Genomic DNA, 18,079 nt, shown 5'->3' with positions numbered 1-18,079 from the left:
CCTCCCTTAGCCCGAGCTCCACACAAAAATCACTGCACAGGGATGCTTTCCCTCTGACACCAATCGAACTTCATCTCTGTGCTCTCTGGCCAAGTCTAGACCCTGAGAACCAGCCCTTCATGGGCTCGAGACCAGACTAGCCCTTAGGAGCTTGGTCACCAGGGCCCATGACATAGCTGTCCCCGGGTCCTACAGAACCAGTCTGGCCCTATGGAAGGCATTTGGCACCCGGCGAGAGACCACGATCAGTGTCCTGCAGCTGCTCATCGGCATCCTGGAAAAACTCCACTCCAGAGAGGAGACTGAGGAGATGGCCTTCCAGCCTGTGGCGGTCAGCATGAGGGAAGGGGGGACCCAAAGACTTACTGTTCTGGGACTTAGGGGCAGAGCTGAAGGTCAAGGGCCACAGGGTGGGAGCAGGTCTTAGAGAGGAGCATTCACTAATACTGTACATTCGAGGGGCACCTGGGTGGCTCAGTCGGTTGAGCATCTGACTCTTGATTTCAGCTCAGGTCCTGGTTTCAGGGCTGTGGGATCCAGCCCCCTGTTGGGCTGCGTGCCCTGCGGGGAATCTGCTTGAGATTCTCTCTCTTCCTCTCCCTCTGGCCCTCCTCCTGCTCATGCTTTCTCTCTGTCTCTAAAATAAATAGATAAACCTTTAAGGAAATGCTATACTTTCGATTTGCACTTTACTTCCTTTTTCCGCCTGTATATCTAAGAACTGAGTGATGTAGAGGGAAAGAGGATTGATCCCATTTTTGGACAAGGAAACTGATGTTTAGAGCTAAGCAGTTTTCTCTGTCTCCTGATTCTGGGGCTGGCACTCCTTTTTCCAGGGCCTGGGGGGTAGCACGAGGGTTGGAAGCAAAAGAGGTTTGGTTGCCCGGAGGAGACAAAGTAGTCCCCACATCATTTTCTGCTAAAAAGTTCGAGTTGCTTCCCATTCTCTTTTTGATGTCGGGGGAGTGAAGAGAAAGCAGGCTGCCTGTGTGCAATCTCATTTCCCTAAGGAAGAGTGGTGGGCTTTTAGTCTTAGAGGGCTTCTTACGAGCCTGAGTCAGAGTGACTGTGCCATTTGGGCAGTGATGGGGAGGGCAGCATGGGACTCAGTGTATGGGGCCATGGTACCATCTTATGTCTTCCTCTGCTGTCTCCCAGGTGACATGTGCCCTGTGTGAGATGCTATCAGGGTCCCTGTGCCAGGAGGCCGTCCAGGAGCTCTACCCCCGGCTCTTGATGGCTATATTATGTCATCTCTGCTGGGTGATTGAGCAAAATGTCCCCCAGAAGATGGTGGTCTATAGCAAGGAGGTGGGCCCAGGCAGCAAGAGCAAGCCCTTTGACCCCACGAGGTAAGCCTAACCCCCTCGTGATGGGTTAGGACTAGATGGGACTAGCCAGTTCCAGAAGGCCCTGGGCAACCCATGTGCTAGAATATTCTCACATATTTTCAAGCTTCTCATTTCTCTTGTTGTATGCACACTTCAGCTGACTCACTCAACATTTCATGTCCCTGTTTGTAACTGCACAGGAAGAGTCAACTAGATGGTGGGCGGCAGGGCAAGCCCACATCTAGGTCATTCTCTCCATGTGGTTATGACCATTCGAATCTCATTGACCTCTGGCTTGGCTTTGTCACTAGTTCTGCTGTCTTGCACAAGTCAACGAGCGGGATTCCATTTTCTCATCTCAAAAATGGGGGTTGACTCTTAAATGTGTGGCTGTCACACTTTTTTTTTTTTTTTTAATTAAACCTCAGGACATTCTACTCAAATGGAATCTTGTGTTAAATGAAAACAAATAGACCCAATAAGCAGAGAATTTCTGATGAGATGGGTGTGGAGGTAAATCTATATCCTAACCCCATTCTGTGCCCTTGGAGAGCAGAAGTGGAAAACCAAAGCACTAAGATCTCTCTATAGTTTTTTTGGTAGGACTCTGTGGTTGGATGAGGGCCAAAGCTGAAGGAGTGATGGGCAGTCAGAGATGGGTTTCACAAGAACCATGGATTTTTGTCAGCAGGAGAACAAAACACAGCAACCAGAACAGGAAACTGTCTCCTGACTTCCCAGCACAGGATACAAATGAGGACATAATGCTTTGCCCACCCTTTTGTCCTTTTCTTTTCTTCACCAATGGTTGTGACCTTCAGTTGTGCCCTGGAGGTCGTGAAGTTGGTGTTCTTGGCCGCTGCATATGATGGAGTGGTGACCTATGCAAATCAGCATCACTGCTGGGACCTTCTGTCCTGCCCCAGGTTTTACTACATAGGGATCATGGACCTGACAAGGTGAGGCTATTTCCCCAGTGACCCTGGCACCACTCTAGTCCCCTGACCCCAAGTTCCCGAGTCCCAGCCTTCAGCTGTCCCTTCCCCACCTCCCAGCCCTCTGGTCTCCTGATTCCTCAGCCCTCACTTCTTCCCTATTCATGCACACTGGTCCCTTGCTACCTCCCTGCCCCTCAGCAACTGCTTCCTGTGTCCCACCCCAGCGGCATTGTGAAGACCTGTGAGCCTGCCGTCCTGCACCGGGTCCTCAACCTTGTCAGAAACTACCTCTATAGCTCCAGCTACCATCAAAAGATCCTGGCCAGGACTTTCTATGCACAGGTGAAGCCCGGGGAAAGGCCCACAGCCTGGGCCATTCATTTCCTGGGCTGAGGAGTACTTAACAGAAATGTTAAATAAGTAGTCCCCAAAAGAGGACAGAATAAGACTGAGCCATTTAAAGTGAGGTTTCCTTCTCTGGCACTTCAAGTGCCTGGTTAAAGGAAGCAAGAAAGCCTGCGGAGGGGGCCAGTAGCTCAGCCTCCAGAATGATCCATGGATCCTAGCATCTGACTCAAGATTCAAACCTTACCAGCATTATCCTCCCTCCTTACCTTAGTCTCCAGCCCATTTGTACAGATCTGCCATTGCTCTCAACCGGACATACTCCTTACCTGAGTGGGGGACCAAGGGAGGGCTGAGGTGGGTACTGGGTATCATGAACCTTTCGCCATCCGTAGCGGTTGTCTCCTCATACCCACAGCTCCTCTGGCACCGGTCAGTGGCTCAGACTCTGGGACAAGACTTTCTGAGCAATCTGATCAAGTGGGTCAAAGACCCCAACCTCATTATGAAAGAAGTCGGGCTTCGTGGAATCAGTAACCTGGCACTGCACCCAGGACAAGTAAGAGTGGGGAGGACCAAATGGGAGTCAAGTTTGAGTCCTTGAAGCACTTAATTTACCTCCCTGGGGTCTCTTAGTGACCTTGGGCTTAGCATGTTCCCCAACCTCTCATCCTAGAACAGCACAACATCTGGTCTGTAGACTTACATAGACTGGTTATTGGGCCTCCCAAACCCCATGAGCACCGGCCTTCTACTTCCTGGACACATCCAGCCCCCGGATTGCCCATGTCTGTTTCTCTTTGACACCCATCTGTTTTCCCAAAACCCTGTTCCCAGAGGGTTGCACGATCCCCAGGTGGTGAGTGATCTCTGCCTTCTTCCAAACAGTCAGAATCGCTGAAGGGCCAGGTTCCATTCTTGCGAGACTTGCTGAAGAATGAAGCACGGGTAACAGTGCAGGCAGTCAAGAGCCTACGGAACATCATCTGTCATGGGAAGGGAGAGGACACGAAGGTGGTTTTTTGCAGCATCTCCAAGCAACTTCGTCCACTCATCAATGACGTATGGGCCTAAATCCCTAGGATCATTTGGGAACGTATGGGCTGGGGCTGAAGAAGAGTCCTGGAAACTGAGCTGAGGGCACTGGGGCAGGGCTGTGAGGCTGTGGTGGAAGGCTGAAGTCATGGAAGGGCAGCCAGAAGGAGACTTGGCTACTTGAAGCCGTGCATAAGATTGTCCCCGATGCATTCCCTATAACAGACCCAGACACACTCATCTACCTATTCTCCCACCAGGAACCACTGGAGGAAAAAAAAAATGACACGCTGCTATGAAACTGGTTCTGGAGCAAAGAGTGGGGAGACAACTCACAGCTCTACCCTCTTTCCAGACAACACAGGAACCCCAGAAGGCTAGCAGCCTTGTGGAAAGGACCCAAAGGTTCAGGAATCTGAACTGCCCAGAGCAATACCACCTTGTGTCTTGGCCTCCCTTCAGATGGTAGAATTTTAGAGCCAAAATAGACTTGACAGCAGACATGCATGCTTTCAATGCCCCTATTCTGGCATCTTTCGTTTTCGAATTTTGGATTTGGATTAGTTTTGTATGGGTCTCATATCTTCTGTGAGCCTGGACATTCCATGATGGCAGGGTCAATGTCTGATTCATCTAGTTATTTTCTTTTTTTGAAAAGATTTTATATATTTATTTGAGGTGGGCGGGGTTGGAGGGAGAGAGAGAGAATCTCAAGCAGACACCCCTCTGAGAGTGGAGCCAGATGCCAGAGTCGATCTCACGGCACTAAGATCATGACCTGAGCCAAAACAAAGAGTCAGATGCTTACCTGACTGAGCTGCCCAGGCAACACCTGATTCATCCATTTTTACATGTTTTAAAGTTCACCATGTATACTTAACAAAACCTGAAGATAATATCTTTATCCTCCACCCAAACAATTAAAGGACCTTAGAATGATTTAACTCTGGGGTGCCTGGGTGGCTTCATCTGCTGAGTGTCCAGCTCTTGGCTTCAGCTCCCGTCATGATTTCAGCACTGTGGGATCATGCCCTGTGTCAGGCTCTCTGCTCAGTGGGCGTCTGCTTGAGATTCTCTCTCTCCCCCGACTCTTCCCCCCATTTCACATGCTCTCTCTAGCTCTTTAAAATAAATAAATGAGGGCGCCTGGGTGGCTCACTGGGTTAAGCCGCTGCCTTCGGCTCAGGTCATGATCTCAGGGTCCTGGGATCGAGTCCCGCATCGGGCTCTCTGCTCAGCAGGGGGCCTGCTTCCCTCTCTCTCTCTCTCTGCCTGCCTCTCCGTCTACTTGTGATCTCTCTCTGTCAAATAAATAAATAAAATCTTTTAAAAAATTAAAAAAAAATAAATGATTCTTTTAAAAAAATTTTTATTATTATTTTAATTTATTTATTTATTTCACAGAGAGAGAGATAAGTCACAAGTGGGCAGAGAGGCAGGCAGAGAGAAAGGGGGAAGCAGGCTCCCCGCCAAGCAGAGAGCCAGATGCGGGGCTCGATCCCAGGACCCTGAGATCATGACCCGAGCTGAAGGCAGAATCTTAACCCACTGAGCCACCCAGGCGCCCCTGATTCTTTTTTAAAAAGAATGATTTAACTCTAATGATACCCTCCCATATCATAGATTAACATTGTCTAGGATTTCAGTTCCACAGTCTTTTTTTTTAAGTTTATTTATTTATTCATTCATTTATTTATTTGACAGAGATCACAAGTAGGCAGAGAGCAGGGTTGGGGGGAGCAGGCTCTCTGGTGAGCAGAGAAGCCGATGTGGGGCTCGATCCCAGGACCCTGGGATCATGACCTGAGCCAAAGGCAGAGGCTTTAACCCACTGAGCCACCCAGGCGCCCCATTTCCACAGTCTTTTAAAATCCCCAGATTTGGGCTTTATGTCATTACCAGCATCATCATTATTGTCTTATACAGTCAATACTTATTTTGATTTATAAACATGGACAAACGTCTTTGCCATCCTTTTCTTCTCCCAACTCTCTCTTCCCTTCTGGATACATTTTTTCCTTCTTCCTTTGTATTTTCTTTCTCAAGGGTCTGTTAATAGGAAACACTCTCAGTCTTTGTCTGGAAATGTCTTTATTTTGCCTCGCAAGTGTCTTTAGCTTTAAGTAGCTTAGTAGGTGCTGGCGTGGACTACTTTGGGTTTACCCTGGTTGGGGTTCTCTGAGTTTCTTGAAATCTCTGTTTATGTTTTTCACCAAACTTGGAAGGTTTTCAGCCACTATTTCTTCCAAGTTTTTTTCAGCACTATACTTTTTCTTCTCCTTTTAGAAATCTGATGGCACAGGTGTTTAGGCTTTTTGTTATTGACCCATAGGTCCCAAGGTTTTATGCATTTTCCATCACTTTTTCTTTTTTTGTTCAGACTGGATAGTTTTTATTGCTCTGTCTTCAAGTTCACTGATTCTTTCCTGTGACATCTGTTTTGCCAATGAATGTACCCAGTCTTGTATTTCTTAGTTCTCAAGTTTCTTTTTGATATATTCTGTTTCTTTGCTGAAAATTTTTATTTCTGTATTTATTTCAAGAGAGCCCATTGTTGCTTTTTTGGAGTATTTTGTACAGTAACTGCTTTTGGTCTTGGCATGCTGAGTAATTTTGGATTGTATCATGGACACTATGAGTATTAGGTATATGACTCTGGGTGTCACCGAAATCCTATGAAGAATTTGATATTAATTGCATTAGTAACAATTGACCTGTTTAACTTCAGGCTGCAAGTCCTGACTAGCCTTTTTGTGTGTGGACGGTGATTTCAATGTCAGTCTTGAATTCTTAGCCTTTGCCATTCTGAGTTTGAGCCACTCACTGGCCAGCCTGAGATCTGAACCATTGTCTCTCCTGTAGTTCAGTTTTCAAAGTCATTGGTATGTGGTTTCGGGTCAGATATGCATGGAGTGAGCACAGGAATTCATAAACAACTTTAGAAGGTCACCTTCCCTGGCTTCTCCCTCTCCGTTGCTTCCCTGGTTTTACTGTTCTTTGGGGTTCCTTTTTTCCAGTTGTCTTGCAAAAAAGCTGGTGCTTTAGTTACTCTGCAATGTCAGGCACTTCTGTGACTGTGCCCACAACTGGGCCAAGTGGCATGAGGGCAGAGGAAATAAAGCAATGGGGTTTGTCCATCCTCTTGGGACCTCAGCTCCTTGAAATGGAGAGTAAGAGTTTTGGCTTCTGTAGACTCCCCAGGGTCTTCTTTTGGAACTGTGATATGAGAGAATAGATGGAAGAAAAAAGAAATGAGGTATTTCTCTACTTTCTTTTTAAAGACTTTATTTGAGAGAGAGTGAGCATATGAGTGTGTGCACAAGTTGGGGGAGGGGCAGAAGGAGAATCAGGCTCCCCGCTGAGCAGGGAGCCTAATATGGGCTCCATCCCAGGACCCTGGGATCATGACCTGAGCTGAATGCAGACGCTTAGCCAACTGAGACACCCAGAGGCCCCTTTCCTCACTTTCTTTGAGCATTTAATTCCCCTTGCCGGCTCTTTGACCATTAAGTGGAAGACTTCTCTTGGAGCTGTCTGTCTGTCCATGGTGCTTGCTTCTCAACTTCTAGTTGCCTTGTAAGACAAGCAGGGGAGATCAGTGTGATCCCGGGTTACTGAGACCAGTGGCGTCTGCCTGCCCCCACAGTAGCTGAGGGTCAGCAACCTCTTCGTCTTTGGCCTCTGGGGATCTTACTTTCTTAAAGCTCGACTATGAGTTAAAAAAGGATTTTGTATATTTTATCTAGCATTCAAAGTTATTTATAGTGGGAAAGTTGTCAGGTTATCTTTTCTTCCATATTGCTAGAATGGAAAGTCAATTTATGGTCTAATCAAGAAATAGTAAAATGTCATCTACACAATGCTAACCTGGCTGAATGAAAAGAAGACGTTAGTCTTCTGGGTTCCTGGTTCTGCTTTACCACTCACCTACTCATAGGAACTTACTTAAGCAAATCTTAGTAGTTTTATCATTTGCAAAATTTTCTTCTACTATTTTCTTAGTGTATCCTCTTTTCTCTCTTCTTTCTGTTCTATTCTTTGGAATGCCTTTAGATTTAGTCTCTGTATTTCTTAATTTTTATTTTCTATTTCCCATTTCTTTGTCTACCTTGGAACAATTTCTGGGCTGATTCTCCTCTTACTTTAGCTGTGGTTATTCTGCTACTCAACCCACCTATTGAATATTTAGGGGTTTTTTTTGCTGTTGCTTGTTTGTGGGTTTTTGTTTGTTTTTTTTTTAATGACAGAGGTTCTCTTTTTTTTCTTCTGGTTGATGGTGTGATATCTGAATAGCTATTACATTATTCTATAGGGACAGTGCCTTACCTCTACCTGTATTTATATGTTTACTTATTTATCTATAATTTCAAAGTTTAGATTTTCAAGCATTTTAAAAAGTGTCCTTGGTAACTTCTTTTTAATTAATTAATTAATTAATTAATTAATTAATTTTATTAGTGTATAATGTATTATTTGCCCCAGGGGTACAAGTCTGTGAACAATCAGGTTTACACACTTCACAGCACTCACCATAGCACATAACCTCCCCAATGTCCATAACCCCACCACCCTCTCCATGCCCCCCCTCCCCCCCAGCAACCCTCAGTTTGTTTTGTGAGATTAAGAGTCTCTTATGGTTTCTCTCCCTCCCCAGTCACTTCTTGTTTCATTTTTTCCCTCCCTACCTCCCACGACCCTCTTCCCTGCCTCTCAAATTCCTCCTATCAGAGAGATTATATGATAATTATCTTTCTCTGATTGACTTATTTTGCTCAGCATAATACCCTCTAGTTCCATCCATGTCATTGCAAATGGCAAGATTTCCGGGGTTTTTGATGGCTGCATAGTATTCCATTGTGTGTGTGTGTGTGTGTGTGTGTGTGTGTGTGTGTGTATACACACAATATATATAATATATATATTATATATAATATATAAATAAATAATATATAAATATATAATATTTATATATTATATATATACACTATATATACACACTATACACACACACACACACACACACTATATATATATATATATATTTATATACCACACCTTCTTTATCCATTCATCTGTTGATGGGCATCTGGGTTCTTTCCACAGTCTGGCTACTGTGGACATTGCTGCTATAAACATTTGGGTGCAGGTGCCCATTTGGATCATTACACTTGTATCTTTAGGGTAAATACCCAGTAGTGCGATTGCTGGGTCGTAGGGTAGCTCTATTTTCAACTTTCTGACTCGGTAACTTTTTTTTACATAATCTTCCTGAGGATTCAATTATACTTTCTCTAAAGTCTTATTTGGATTATATTACTAATTGCTCCCTTGGATGTTTCTTTTCTCTCGTGGTGTTGATTTTCCTAAATGTTTGGTGAGTCTTGGCAGAGTTCTGGAAATTTTGCACTACTGACTCTTGGCCAGCCCTCTGTGAAAGTAATGCCTATTACTGCAGTCTGACTTCAGTAACTGTGGGGAAGCGGCCAGAGCTATGTGGACAGTTGGACATGCCAGTAGCCAATATTTTGACTATAGGGCTCCCTGCCCTTCCTGGGTATTGCCAGACACCCAGGGCACCATCCCATCTCTCTGGTCTAGAGAACATGCTCCCTGCTGTGTTGGGGGGATACCTTCCTCTCCTGCTTGCTATTCAGTGAGGAGGACCCTGGGAGGGTGAGTGCACGGAGAAGGTGGAAGGAGAGTGTATGCCTGAACTATGGCACTCCGAGTGACCACTCTGTCGGTTGCCCAGCATCCCCTTCTGCTCCCGGGCTTCACAGCTGTTAGGCTTGGAACGTTCCCAGAACACACCCGCCTCCTCCAGCAGTCTGTTCTTGCCCACACTTCAGGCTGTGGTTTCAACTTTAATTCCAATCCCGTCTGCTGTTTGTCTTTCAGGGATATTCTAGTTCTCTGTAGGGGGATCCCTTCTACTATTTCAGATCCGTAACAGATTTAAAAAACAAAAAAACTGTATCTCTACTATTTCTTTCAGGGATTTGGGGCAGGGAGGGATAACTGAAGTGATAATCGTTGATCTTGAGCTGATCTGCCTATTGATACTTTTTAGTTAATGTACTAACTTTGAATCATCTCTCTGTTTGGCTGTTATGTTCACTGGGCAAAAAATGTGTGCCTCCAATTTGTTAAAATGTCCGCTTTCCAAATCCTACAAGTTCAGCAACTGTTTGTCGCACCATGTCTCTGTTATTTGACACTATGCCTAGCTCATGACAGCTACTCAGTAAACGTTTGTTCAATTAGTATATAATACACTCTGGTTTTTTAAAGATTTTATTTATTTATTTGACAGAGAGAGAGAGACAGAGAGAGGAAACACAAGCAGGCGGAGTGGGAGAGGGAGAAGCAGGCTTCCCGCTGAGCAGGGAGTCTGATGCGGGGCTTGATCCCAGGGCGCTGGGATCGTGACCTGACCCAAAGGCAGCTGTTATCACCTGAGCCACCCAGGTGCCCCTGTATAATACACTCTTGAAAGTGTCTAGTTTAACTGTTCATGATCATTGATAATTAATACAAACCAATATAGATTAAGCAAGTTTATTCATAGCATAACTATAGGATAACTATATGTATTTTTAAAATATATATATTTTAAAGCTAAATCCCTAAGAACAGATTAAATTACAAGCTGTAGATACAGTCCAGGGCAGAGCTGAAACTACGGTCTTGGTTTCCCAACTCTGGGCCTTAACAGAGGGACTTGTTAGTTCTGTGGCTCTAACGAGATACACAAACCATGATCCCTTTCCATTATGTAACACGACACCACCTGTGTACTTTGGACGTGGGAGTGTGATGTGGGAGTATGGAAACCAGGCCAGGGGGGGCTAGAGGGAAACCACAGACACCTTAGCTCCATGTCACTCTGTATGGCAGGAGAGGGACCAGGTGAAGATCTCCGCCACCTCTGCCCTGGGCTACATGTTGCGTCACATTTACAAATTCAAGCCTGGACTCTCCACCCGAAGAGAGATCTACAGTTTCCTAGTCCCGCTGCTGCTTAGCTTTCAGGATAACAACCCTGAGGTAGTCAAGGTATTGATGACCTCGGTCCGCAAATCAGCCTGATTCATTTCTCTTTCTGGTAGAGCATTGCCTCGGGCTCTTTTCATGAGCCCAGCCTTGGCTGTACATTATGCACCCACCTCTTTGGTGTTGTCCTCCAGGCTAGCTCTGAGCACTTTCCCCCTCACGGTATCCTGATACGGTTCTCCTCCCTGAAGCTGTTTATATCCCATGTCATGCCCAAGGTCCTGTGTCTCACCTGATCCCAGCTTCAAACCCTCACCCAAGCCCTTGGGGGCTAGCTTCATGGTCTTCCCCTTAGCCTCGTGGCCTGGCTCTGTAGAGCCATAGGAAGGAGGCTTCGGGAATTCCGTCCCCTCCATCCTGTAGGCCTGCGGAGGGGCCCTGACGGAGTGGACCACTGTGATTGGCTGGTCATCACTCACCCAGATATTCAAGCACGCCACCCTCAGCGATCACATCCAGGTGTTGGAAGAGACATGCAAGTACCTGGTGAGTGTCTGTGAGAAGCCAGTCCCACCGTACTCATGTTAGGGGCTCAAAGGCAGGCTTAGAGGCTAAATAGGGGAGGGCTGACAGAAGATACATTCTTTCTGTTCCTTGATTCTCATTCTTTATCATCAGCAAACTCGGAATGCACATGGGTAGGGCCAGTCCTTCATTCTTCATATCCAATTTTCTTAGCAGTAGCCCAGTCTCTGCCTTCAGCGGTGAGGAAGGTCAAGGGAGGAGAGCAGAATGCAATGGAACAGAGGTTTTCTGGTTACAGCTGGTAGGAAAAGATGGTGGCAGGAGTCACTGGGGCTTTACGTCGGTCATGGCATTAAGGGTCTGTGGCTCCTGTGATGCTGAGGATAGGGCAGGATCAGGAATCCTGGTGGAAAAGTAAATATTTAAGGGTTAAGCAAGTAGGTTAGGAACCACCATTAATAATTTTAATCCTATGGATTTTGATGCTTATTACCTTCCACAGGTAGAGCACTTTAGAGTTCACAAAGCAGTTCTATATCCATTATCCCACGGGAGCCTTACAATTATGTGAAAGAGGTTGGACAGGTTTTATTTCAGAAAACTGAAGCCAGTGTCAGGGCCAAGATTCAATCCTGGGTCTCCTGGTTCCACATCTGTTGTTTCTTCCCTTACCATGTTGGTATGAAGGAGCAAAATTCTCTCTGTGACCTTCCTGCTAAGTCTGCCTTGTTGCTGGGGTGTGGGTGTCTGAGTCTATAGGTTCGAGCAACTTCCACTGGCTGAAGACAGAACGGTGGTGCCTGTGGACAGGGTGAGAGGGTTAGGAGCATTCCCAGGGCTCCCCACCCCCAGCTCCTGGTCAGCACCACCCCCTCTTTGGCCTCACAGGTGAGCACAAGCAAAACCCAGCTGGTGGGGGACTTACTGTCCCAGAGCTTCGACTTCCTGAAGAGCCCTCAGTCCTTCCTAAGAGCAGCTGCCATCAGCTTCATAGGTAAGATGCTTCCTCCTGGCAACCCCTCCCTCTTCAACAGGGGAGCCCTCCTTGACCTTCTGCAAGGACTGAGCCAGAAACATGGTACCGTGAACCGGGTCACCTCCTTCCTTAGCTCTGATGTAATTAGGTTGTCCTGGGGCCAGGCTCAGAGTCCCTGTTAGAAAGGCCAGGAGAGGAAGAGAAGGCTATGTGCCTTTGCCCCACTCTGGGAAAGTCCCCCCCGCCCCCAGCTGTCTGCACTTTGCAGCATTCAGAAGGGAACCATACTCACTTGAAAGGGGAAAACTATTGCTTCCATGGGAACCCTGTGCATTTTAAAACAAAACAAAAATTTTTAAATTTTAAAACAAAAATATTTTTGTTTTAAACTAGGGTAGTAGTACAGTATGTGTTGATGTGTTGATGTTAGACGTTGATGTAAAAGATTCAGGTTGGCAAAAAAAAGAAGAAATTAAATAATGCCAGAAATTCTAAGCATTTGGATTTAACCACTGTTAACATTCTAGAATTTCTACACACACATACACTCACACACACAGCCATTTTAAAAACATGAAGTTTGGTATACTGTCGTTTTCCTTTGCTAGGTCACAAATATATGCTCTTACGTGCCCTTCAGCATTGCTTTTCACCACTGCGTAATATTAATTCCACTATGGGTGGATTTATGGAATTATTTAACCTGTGCTTATTTTTTAATATTGAGACTGTGTCATTTTTTTTTTAAGTAGGCTACCTCATCTTTTGTTATTATAAACAGGGATAAAATCTCTACCTGCCATCATGATTATTTTAAGATAAATTTCTTAACTAGAATTGCTGGGACCAAAGGATATGTAAAATTTTAAGGATTTTGGTGCTTCAGCTGCCGTCTAAAAAGTTTGAGTCATGGGACCTGTGGGTGGCAAAGTTAGTTGAGGATCCAAGTCTTGGTTTCGGCTCAGATCTGATCTCAGGGTTGTGAGATCGAGCCCCATGTCGGGCTCCATGCTCAGTACAGAATCTGCTTGCCTATCTCTCTCCGTCTCCCTCTGCCTCTCTCCCCTATGCTCTCTCTTTCGAAATAAATATAATAAATCTTTAAAAAAAAAGTGAATCATTTTCCATTGTTACCAATACTATATGCAAGTATCCATTTTGTGGATATTTGCCAACTCTGGGTGATAGTTTAAAAATCATTACCAATTTGATAGACGAAAAGAGTTGTTGTTCAGATTAATTATTTTTTTTTAATCAGAAGTGAGGTGAAATATATTTTTCCTACGTTTATTGGCAATGCATATTTTATTTTTGCAAATTAATTGCCTCATGCCTTTTGTCCATTTTTCTATTGGTGTGAGAACCCCATGGAGTTTGACGTCCTGGGTTCATGCCCTACTTGTCACCTGCCAACAACAGTTTTCTGGGTCACCGCTGCTCTGAGGGTTGTTCAACTAGAACACTGACATGTAGGCTACAAGGCATCTCATAGAAACATTTTTTGCTAGAACTGGTTTACAAGCTTCCGTGTTTGGGACCAAGAGGTAAGGGTGGCCCAAAGATCCAGGAATTCTGGAATGACTTTGCGTCTGTCCTATCTTTAGGATTAACAACTAAGAAGCTAAACATGACTCAAATAGATGATGATGATGTGGAGATCATACAGACTGGTGAGTCTGAGCCTTGTCCCTGAGATCTGGGTGACATGAAGCAATAGGGCAAGACAGAAAGTGGGGGAAAGAATTCCTTAAGGACATATTTTGTTACTTCAAATAAAGTATATTTTTACTATTATAAATGTTATATATAAAAGTAAAAAATTGGGCACCTTCCTTGCTCATTTGGAGGAACGTGTGACTCTTGATCTTGGGGTTTTGAGTTCAAGCCCCATGTTGGGTGTAGAGATCACTTTAAAAAACAAAATCTTAAAGGGTGCCTGAGTGGCTCAGTGGGTTAAGCCTCTGCCTTTGGCTCAGGTCGTGATCTCAGGATCCTGGGATTGAGCCCCACAATGGGCTCTCTGCTCCGCGGGGAGCCTGCTTCCCTCCACCCCTCTCTTTGCCTGCATTTCTGCCTACTTGTGATCTCTGCCTGTCAAATAAATAAGTAAATAATCTTTTTTTTTTTTTTTTAAAGATTTTATTTATTTATTTGTCAGAGAGAGAGAGGGAGAGAGAGCAAGCACAGGCAGACAGAATGGCAGGCAGAGGGAGAAGCAGGCTCCCTGAGGAGCAAGGAGCCCGATGTGGGACTCGATCCCAGGACGCTGGGATCATGACCTGAGCCGAAGGCAGCTGCTTAACCAACTGAGCCACCCAGGCGTCCCAGTAAATAATCTTTTAAAAAATAAATAAAATAAAATCTTGAAAGACTAAATTTTAAAAAGTAGAAAATGGGGCTAAGTCAGAGGAAGAAAATGAGTTATCTATTATCATGCTAGTTAGAGAAAAACACAGCTTATAAAAATGTTCTAGTCACTCAACATTTATCATGTGTTGTCAGCTGCTATCTACAATGATATTCAAGGGAGAAACACCCTGTCCCCTGAAGAACTAGCAGTTTTGTGTTCTCTTTTATTGCTGTAAAATATTTTTAAATTTGTTTATATTTATAGAAGAAATACATGAATATAGTCTGCTTGCAAAAAAAGTAGAAACAGGGGCACCTGGGTGGCTCAGTGGGTTAAGCTGCTGCTCAGGTCATGATCTCAGGGTCCTGGGATCGAGCCCCGCATCGGGCTCTCTGCTCAGCAGGGAGCCTGCTTCCCTCCCTCTCTCTGCCTGCCTCTCTGTCTACTTGTGATCTCTCTCTGTCAAATAAATAAATAAAATCTTAAAAAAAAAAAGTAGAAACATTATTGATAAAGTTTTTGTTTTTAGACTAAAGTTCTATTCACCCCCAAGTCTGGTTCCTCTCCCCAATTCCCCCTGTCTGTTTGGTGTAGTCCTGTATTCTTTTGCTGTACACATAGAATATATGTTATGTAATATATAATTTGTGATATTTATCATATGGATAGATAAATAGATATAGATACACGGTTTTTGCAACTTGCTTTTTTCCCCACTCTGTATGTCAGTACATACAGATCTGCTGCAATCTTGGTAGATCATTATTTAAATTATCTCCAATTTTTTGCTATTCAAAAACTGCTATGTGAGCATTCTTATGTATGTCTCTTTGTATGTAAGAATATAAGTGTAAGTATTTCTTCAGGCAAGTTAGCCAGAAAGTAGACTTTTAAAAACATTTTAAAATTTAAATTCAATTTAATTAATGCATGGTGTATTATTAGTTTCAGGGGTAGAATTTAGTGATTCATCAGTTGCACCTGGTACTCATTCCATCAAGGGGCCTTCTTAATGCCCATCGCCCAGTTACCCCATCCCCCACCCCACACCCCTCCAGCAACCCTCAGTTTGTTTCCCAGAGTTAAGAGTCTCTTCTGGTTTGTTTCCCTCTTTGTTTTCATCTTATTTTATTTCCTTCCCTTCCCCTCTGTTCATCTGTTTTGTTTCTTCAATTCCACAGAGGAGTGAAATCATATGGTATCTGTCCAGAAAGTAGACTCCTCATCATGCACTTTGAACTTAACAGGGTTTAAAGTGAAACATTTTAACTTTCCCTCCAGTATTGACATGAATTCTGAAGCCCACCCCTCTCACTTTACAGGCTTTTGTTAGTGCTCTTTTTTAAACCCACAATTTAGATACTATGATTATTGTTGTTACTTTATACAAACAATGTAGATTTACCTGCTGTGTCATATGCTCCCCATTTCTTGTTGTATCTCTGACCATCCTTCATTTTTTTCACCCTGAAGTACACTTTTTGAAAGTCTCTTGAGTGTGGGTATCTTCCTGTTACGCTCTCTTGGTTTTTGTTCCTTTGTAATGACTTTTTCTTAAGCCCATTCTTGCAAGGTAGCTTTATTAGTCACATAATTTTTTTAAGATCTTATATATATTTTTAGAGTAATCTATACACCCAACGTAGGACTCAAACCCACAACCCCAAGATCAAGAGTTGCATGTTCCCCTGACTGAGCCAGCAGGGGCCCCTACTAGTGACATAATTCTAGACCACAATTTCTTTCTGAGCACTTCGAAGATACCATACTACTGTCTTCTGGTTCTCTTTGTTGCTAAAAGCCTGCTGTCATTCTAATTTTTGTTCCATTGCAGGTAATCTAGCCCTTTTCTCTGGCTAGTTTTAAGATTTTTCATTTGTAGCATGCTTTAGAAGTCTAGAATATCGGGCGCCTGGGTGGGTCAGTTGGTTAAGCAGCTGTCTTTGGCTCAGGTCAGGGTTGGAGCCCCGATTGGGTTTGGGTCTCTGCTCTGTGGGAAGTCTGCTTCTCCCTCTCCTGCTCCTCCTGCTTGTGTTCCCTCTCTTGCCGTGTCTCTCCATCAAATAAAGAAATAAAATCTTGGGACGCCTGGGTGGCTCAGTTGGTTAAGCAGCTGCCTTCGGCTCAGGTCATGATCCCAGTGCCCTGGGATCGAGTCCCACATTGGGCTCCTTGCTCGGCGGGGAGCCTGCTTCTCCCTCTGCCTCTGCCTGCCATTCTGTCTGCCTGTGCTCACTCTCTCTCCCTCTCTCTCTCTGACAAATAAATGAATAAAATCTAAAAAAAAAAAAAGAAAGAAAAAAGAAAAAAGAAATAAAATCTTTAAAAAAATAAATAAAAAGTCTAGAAAATAGTACAATAACCCCTCCCCCCGCCCCCCGGATTCAACAAGTATCAACTAATGGTTACCTTATTTTCTCTATTTCTTTACCTGCACCCTTCCCTGCCAGATTATTCCGAACCAAACTTCAGACTTCATATTATTCATCTATAAAATTTTAGTATGCATTTCCAAATGATACTTCTTTTAATATTAAAACATAAAATATTAAAACTCCTTTAATATTAAAACTGAGCCAGCACCTGGCTGGCTCAGTCAGTAGAGCATGAACTCTTGATCTCAGGATTGTGAGTTCCAGCCCCACAGTGGGTGGCGAGACTACTTTCAAAAAATAAAATTAAAAAAAATTAAATTAAAACATTAAAAAGTTTTAATAATAGACATGTTTTGGAGTACAAGGCAAATGATGCATGAATTTTTAAGATAAAAGAGAGCCTAAGGATTCGTAGATTATATGGGACTTGAGGTAACTCATCTAGACCCCTGAGGTTGTCCATTCACTCTCTTCTGCCTCTAAAGTTAGGGGTCCCTCAGAGAAGCATTTCCTCCTCCTGAACTATAACCCTTCTCATTTCAGAGGCTGAGTCATTTGTCCAAGGTCACAGAAGTGAATTACTGGGCGAGCCAGAGCTAGACTTGCCACTTCAGGGGTCTTTGCACTAACTCATGCTCACTCCATTGTCCTTTAATTTGACCAAAATCCTGAGAAAAAGGGAACAGGAATCGGCGATGTGGCAGAAGAAGAGCTGGTGTTCCCAGTGTATATCAGAAGAGAAATTTTGCTTCACCTTCAAAACCCTTTGGTCCCTCAAAGAGCCGAACAGCCATACTTATGTTTGTTATAGTTGGTAATTCTGCCCTTGCTCTCGATTAACTGAGTTTCTTAATTATTGAAAACCTACTGTATACCAGGCACTCTTCTAAGCACTGGGATACCGCAGCAAACAAAACTGATGTTGTCTGTTCCCACTACCCCCACCCCTTCCAGCGGGGGAGGGGAGGGGCCCTAACCAAGTACATATATGTGAGCAGGCACTATGGAGAAAGTAAGGCACGGCCAAGGGTCAGGGGGTCTGAGGGCAGGGCAGGGGTGCCCCTCTGGGAAGGGGCGCGGGAGCAGAGACCTGGAGGCAGTGAGGACTTTAACCATCTGATTATCTGAGGCAAGAGCACTCGGCAGTTCAAGGAAGAACAAGAAGTCAATATGATTGGCATGGAGTGAACCAAAGGAAGAGGAGGATACGA

At 44.4% G+C, this 18,079-nt stretch overlaps 1 protein-coding gene across 1 annotated transcript in view; it reads left to right on the top strand.

Moving 5' to 3' along the window:
- LOC111159665 (maestro heat-like repeat-containing protein family member 1) overlaps positions 1-18,079 on the top strand; it is a 72,021-nt gene that overhangs the window by 50,684 nt on the left and 3,258 nt on the right. The window contains 10 exon segments of the mRNA XM_022522214.1: positions 196-331; positions 1,159-1,352; positions 2,153-2,290; positions 2,464-2,611; positions 3,033-3,173; positions 3,503-3,676; positions 10,547-10,705; positions 11,066-11,188; positions 12,056-12,161; positions 13,748-13,813. Of these exon segments, the coding sequence (XP_022377922.1) occupies positions 196-331; positions 1,159-1,352; positions 2,153-2,290; positions 2,464-2,611; positions 3,033-3,173; positions 3,503-3,676; positions 10,547-10,705; positions 11,066-11,188; positions 12,056-12,161; positions 13,748-13,813 (1,385 nt within the window).

The sequence above is a fragment of the Enhydra lutris genome, unplaced genomic scaffold, assembly GCF_002288905.1.
Source record: "Enhydra lutris kenyoni isolate GAN:26980312 unplaced genomic scaffold, ASM228890v2 scaffoldscaffold69, whole genome shotgun sequence".
NCBI lineage: Eukaryota > Metazoa > Chordata > Mammalia > Carnivora > Mustelidae > Enhydra > Enhydra lutris.
The sequence above is the reverse complement of the archived record's forward strand: the minus strand, read 5'-3'. Positions and strand labels throughout refer to the sequence as shown.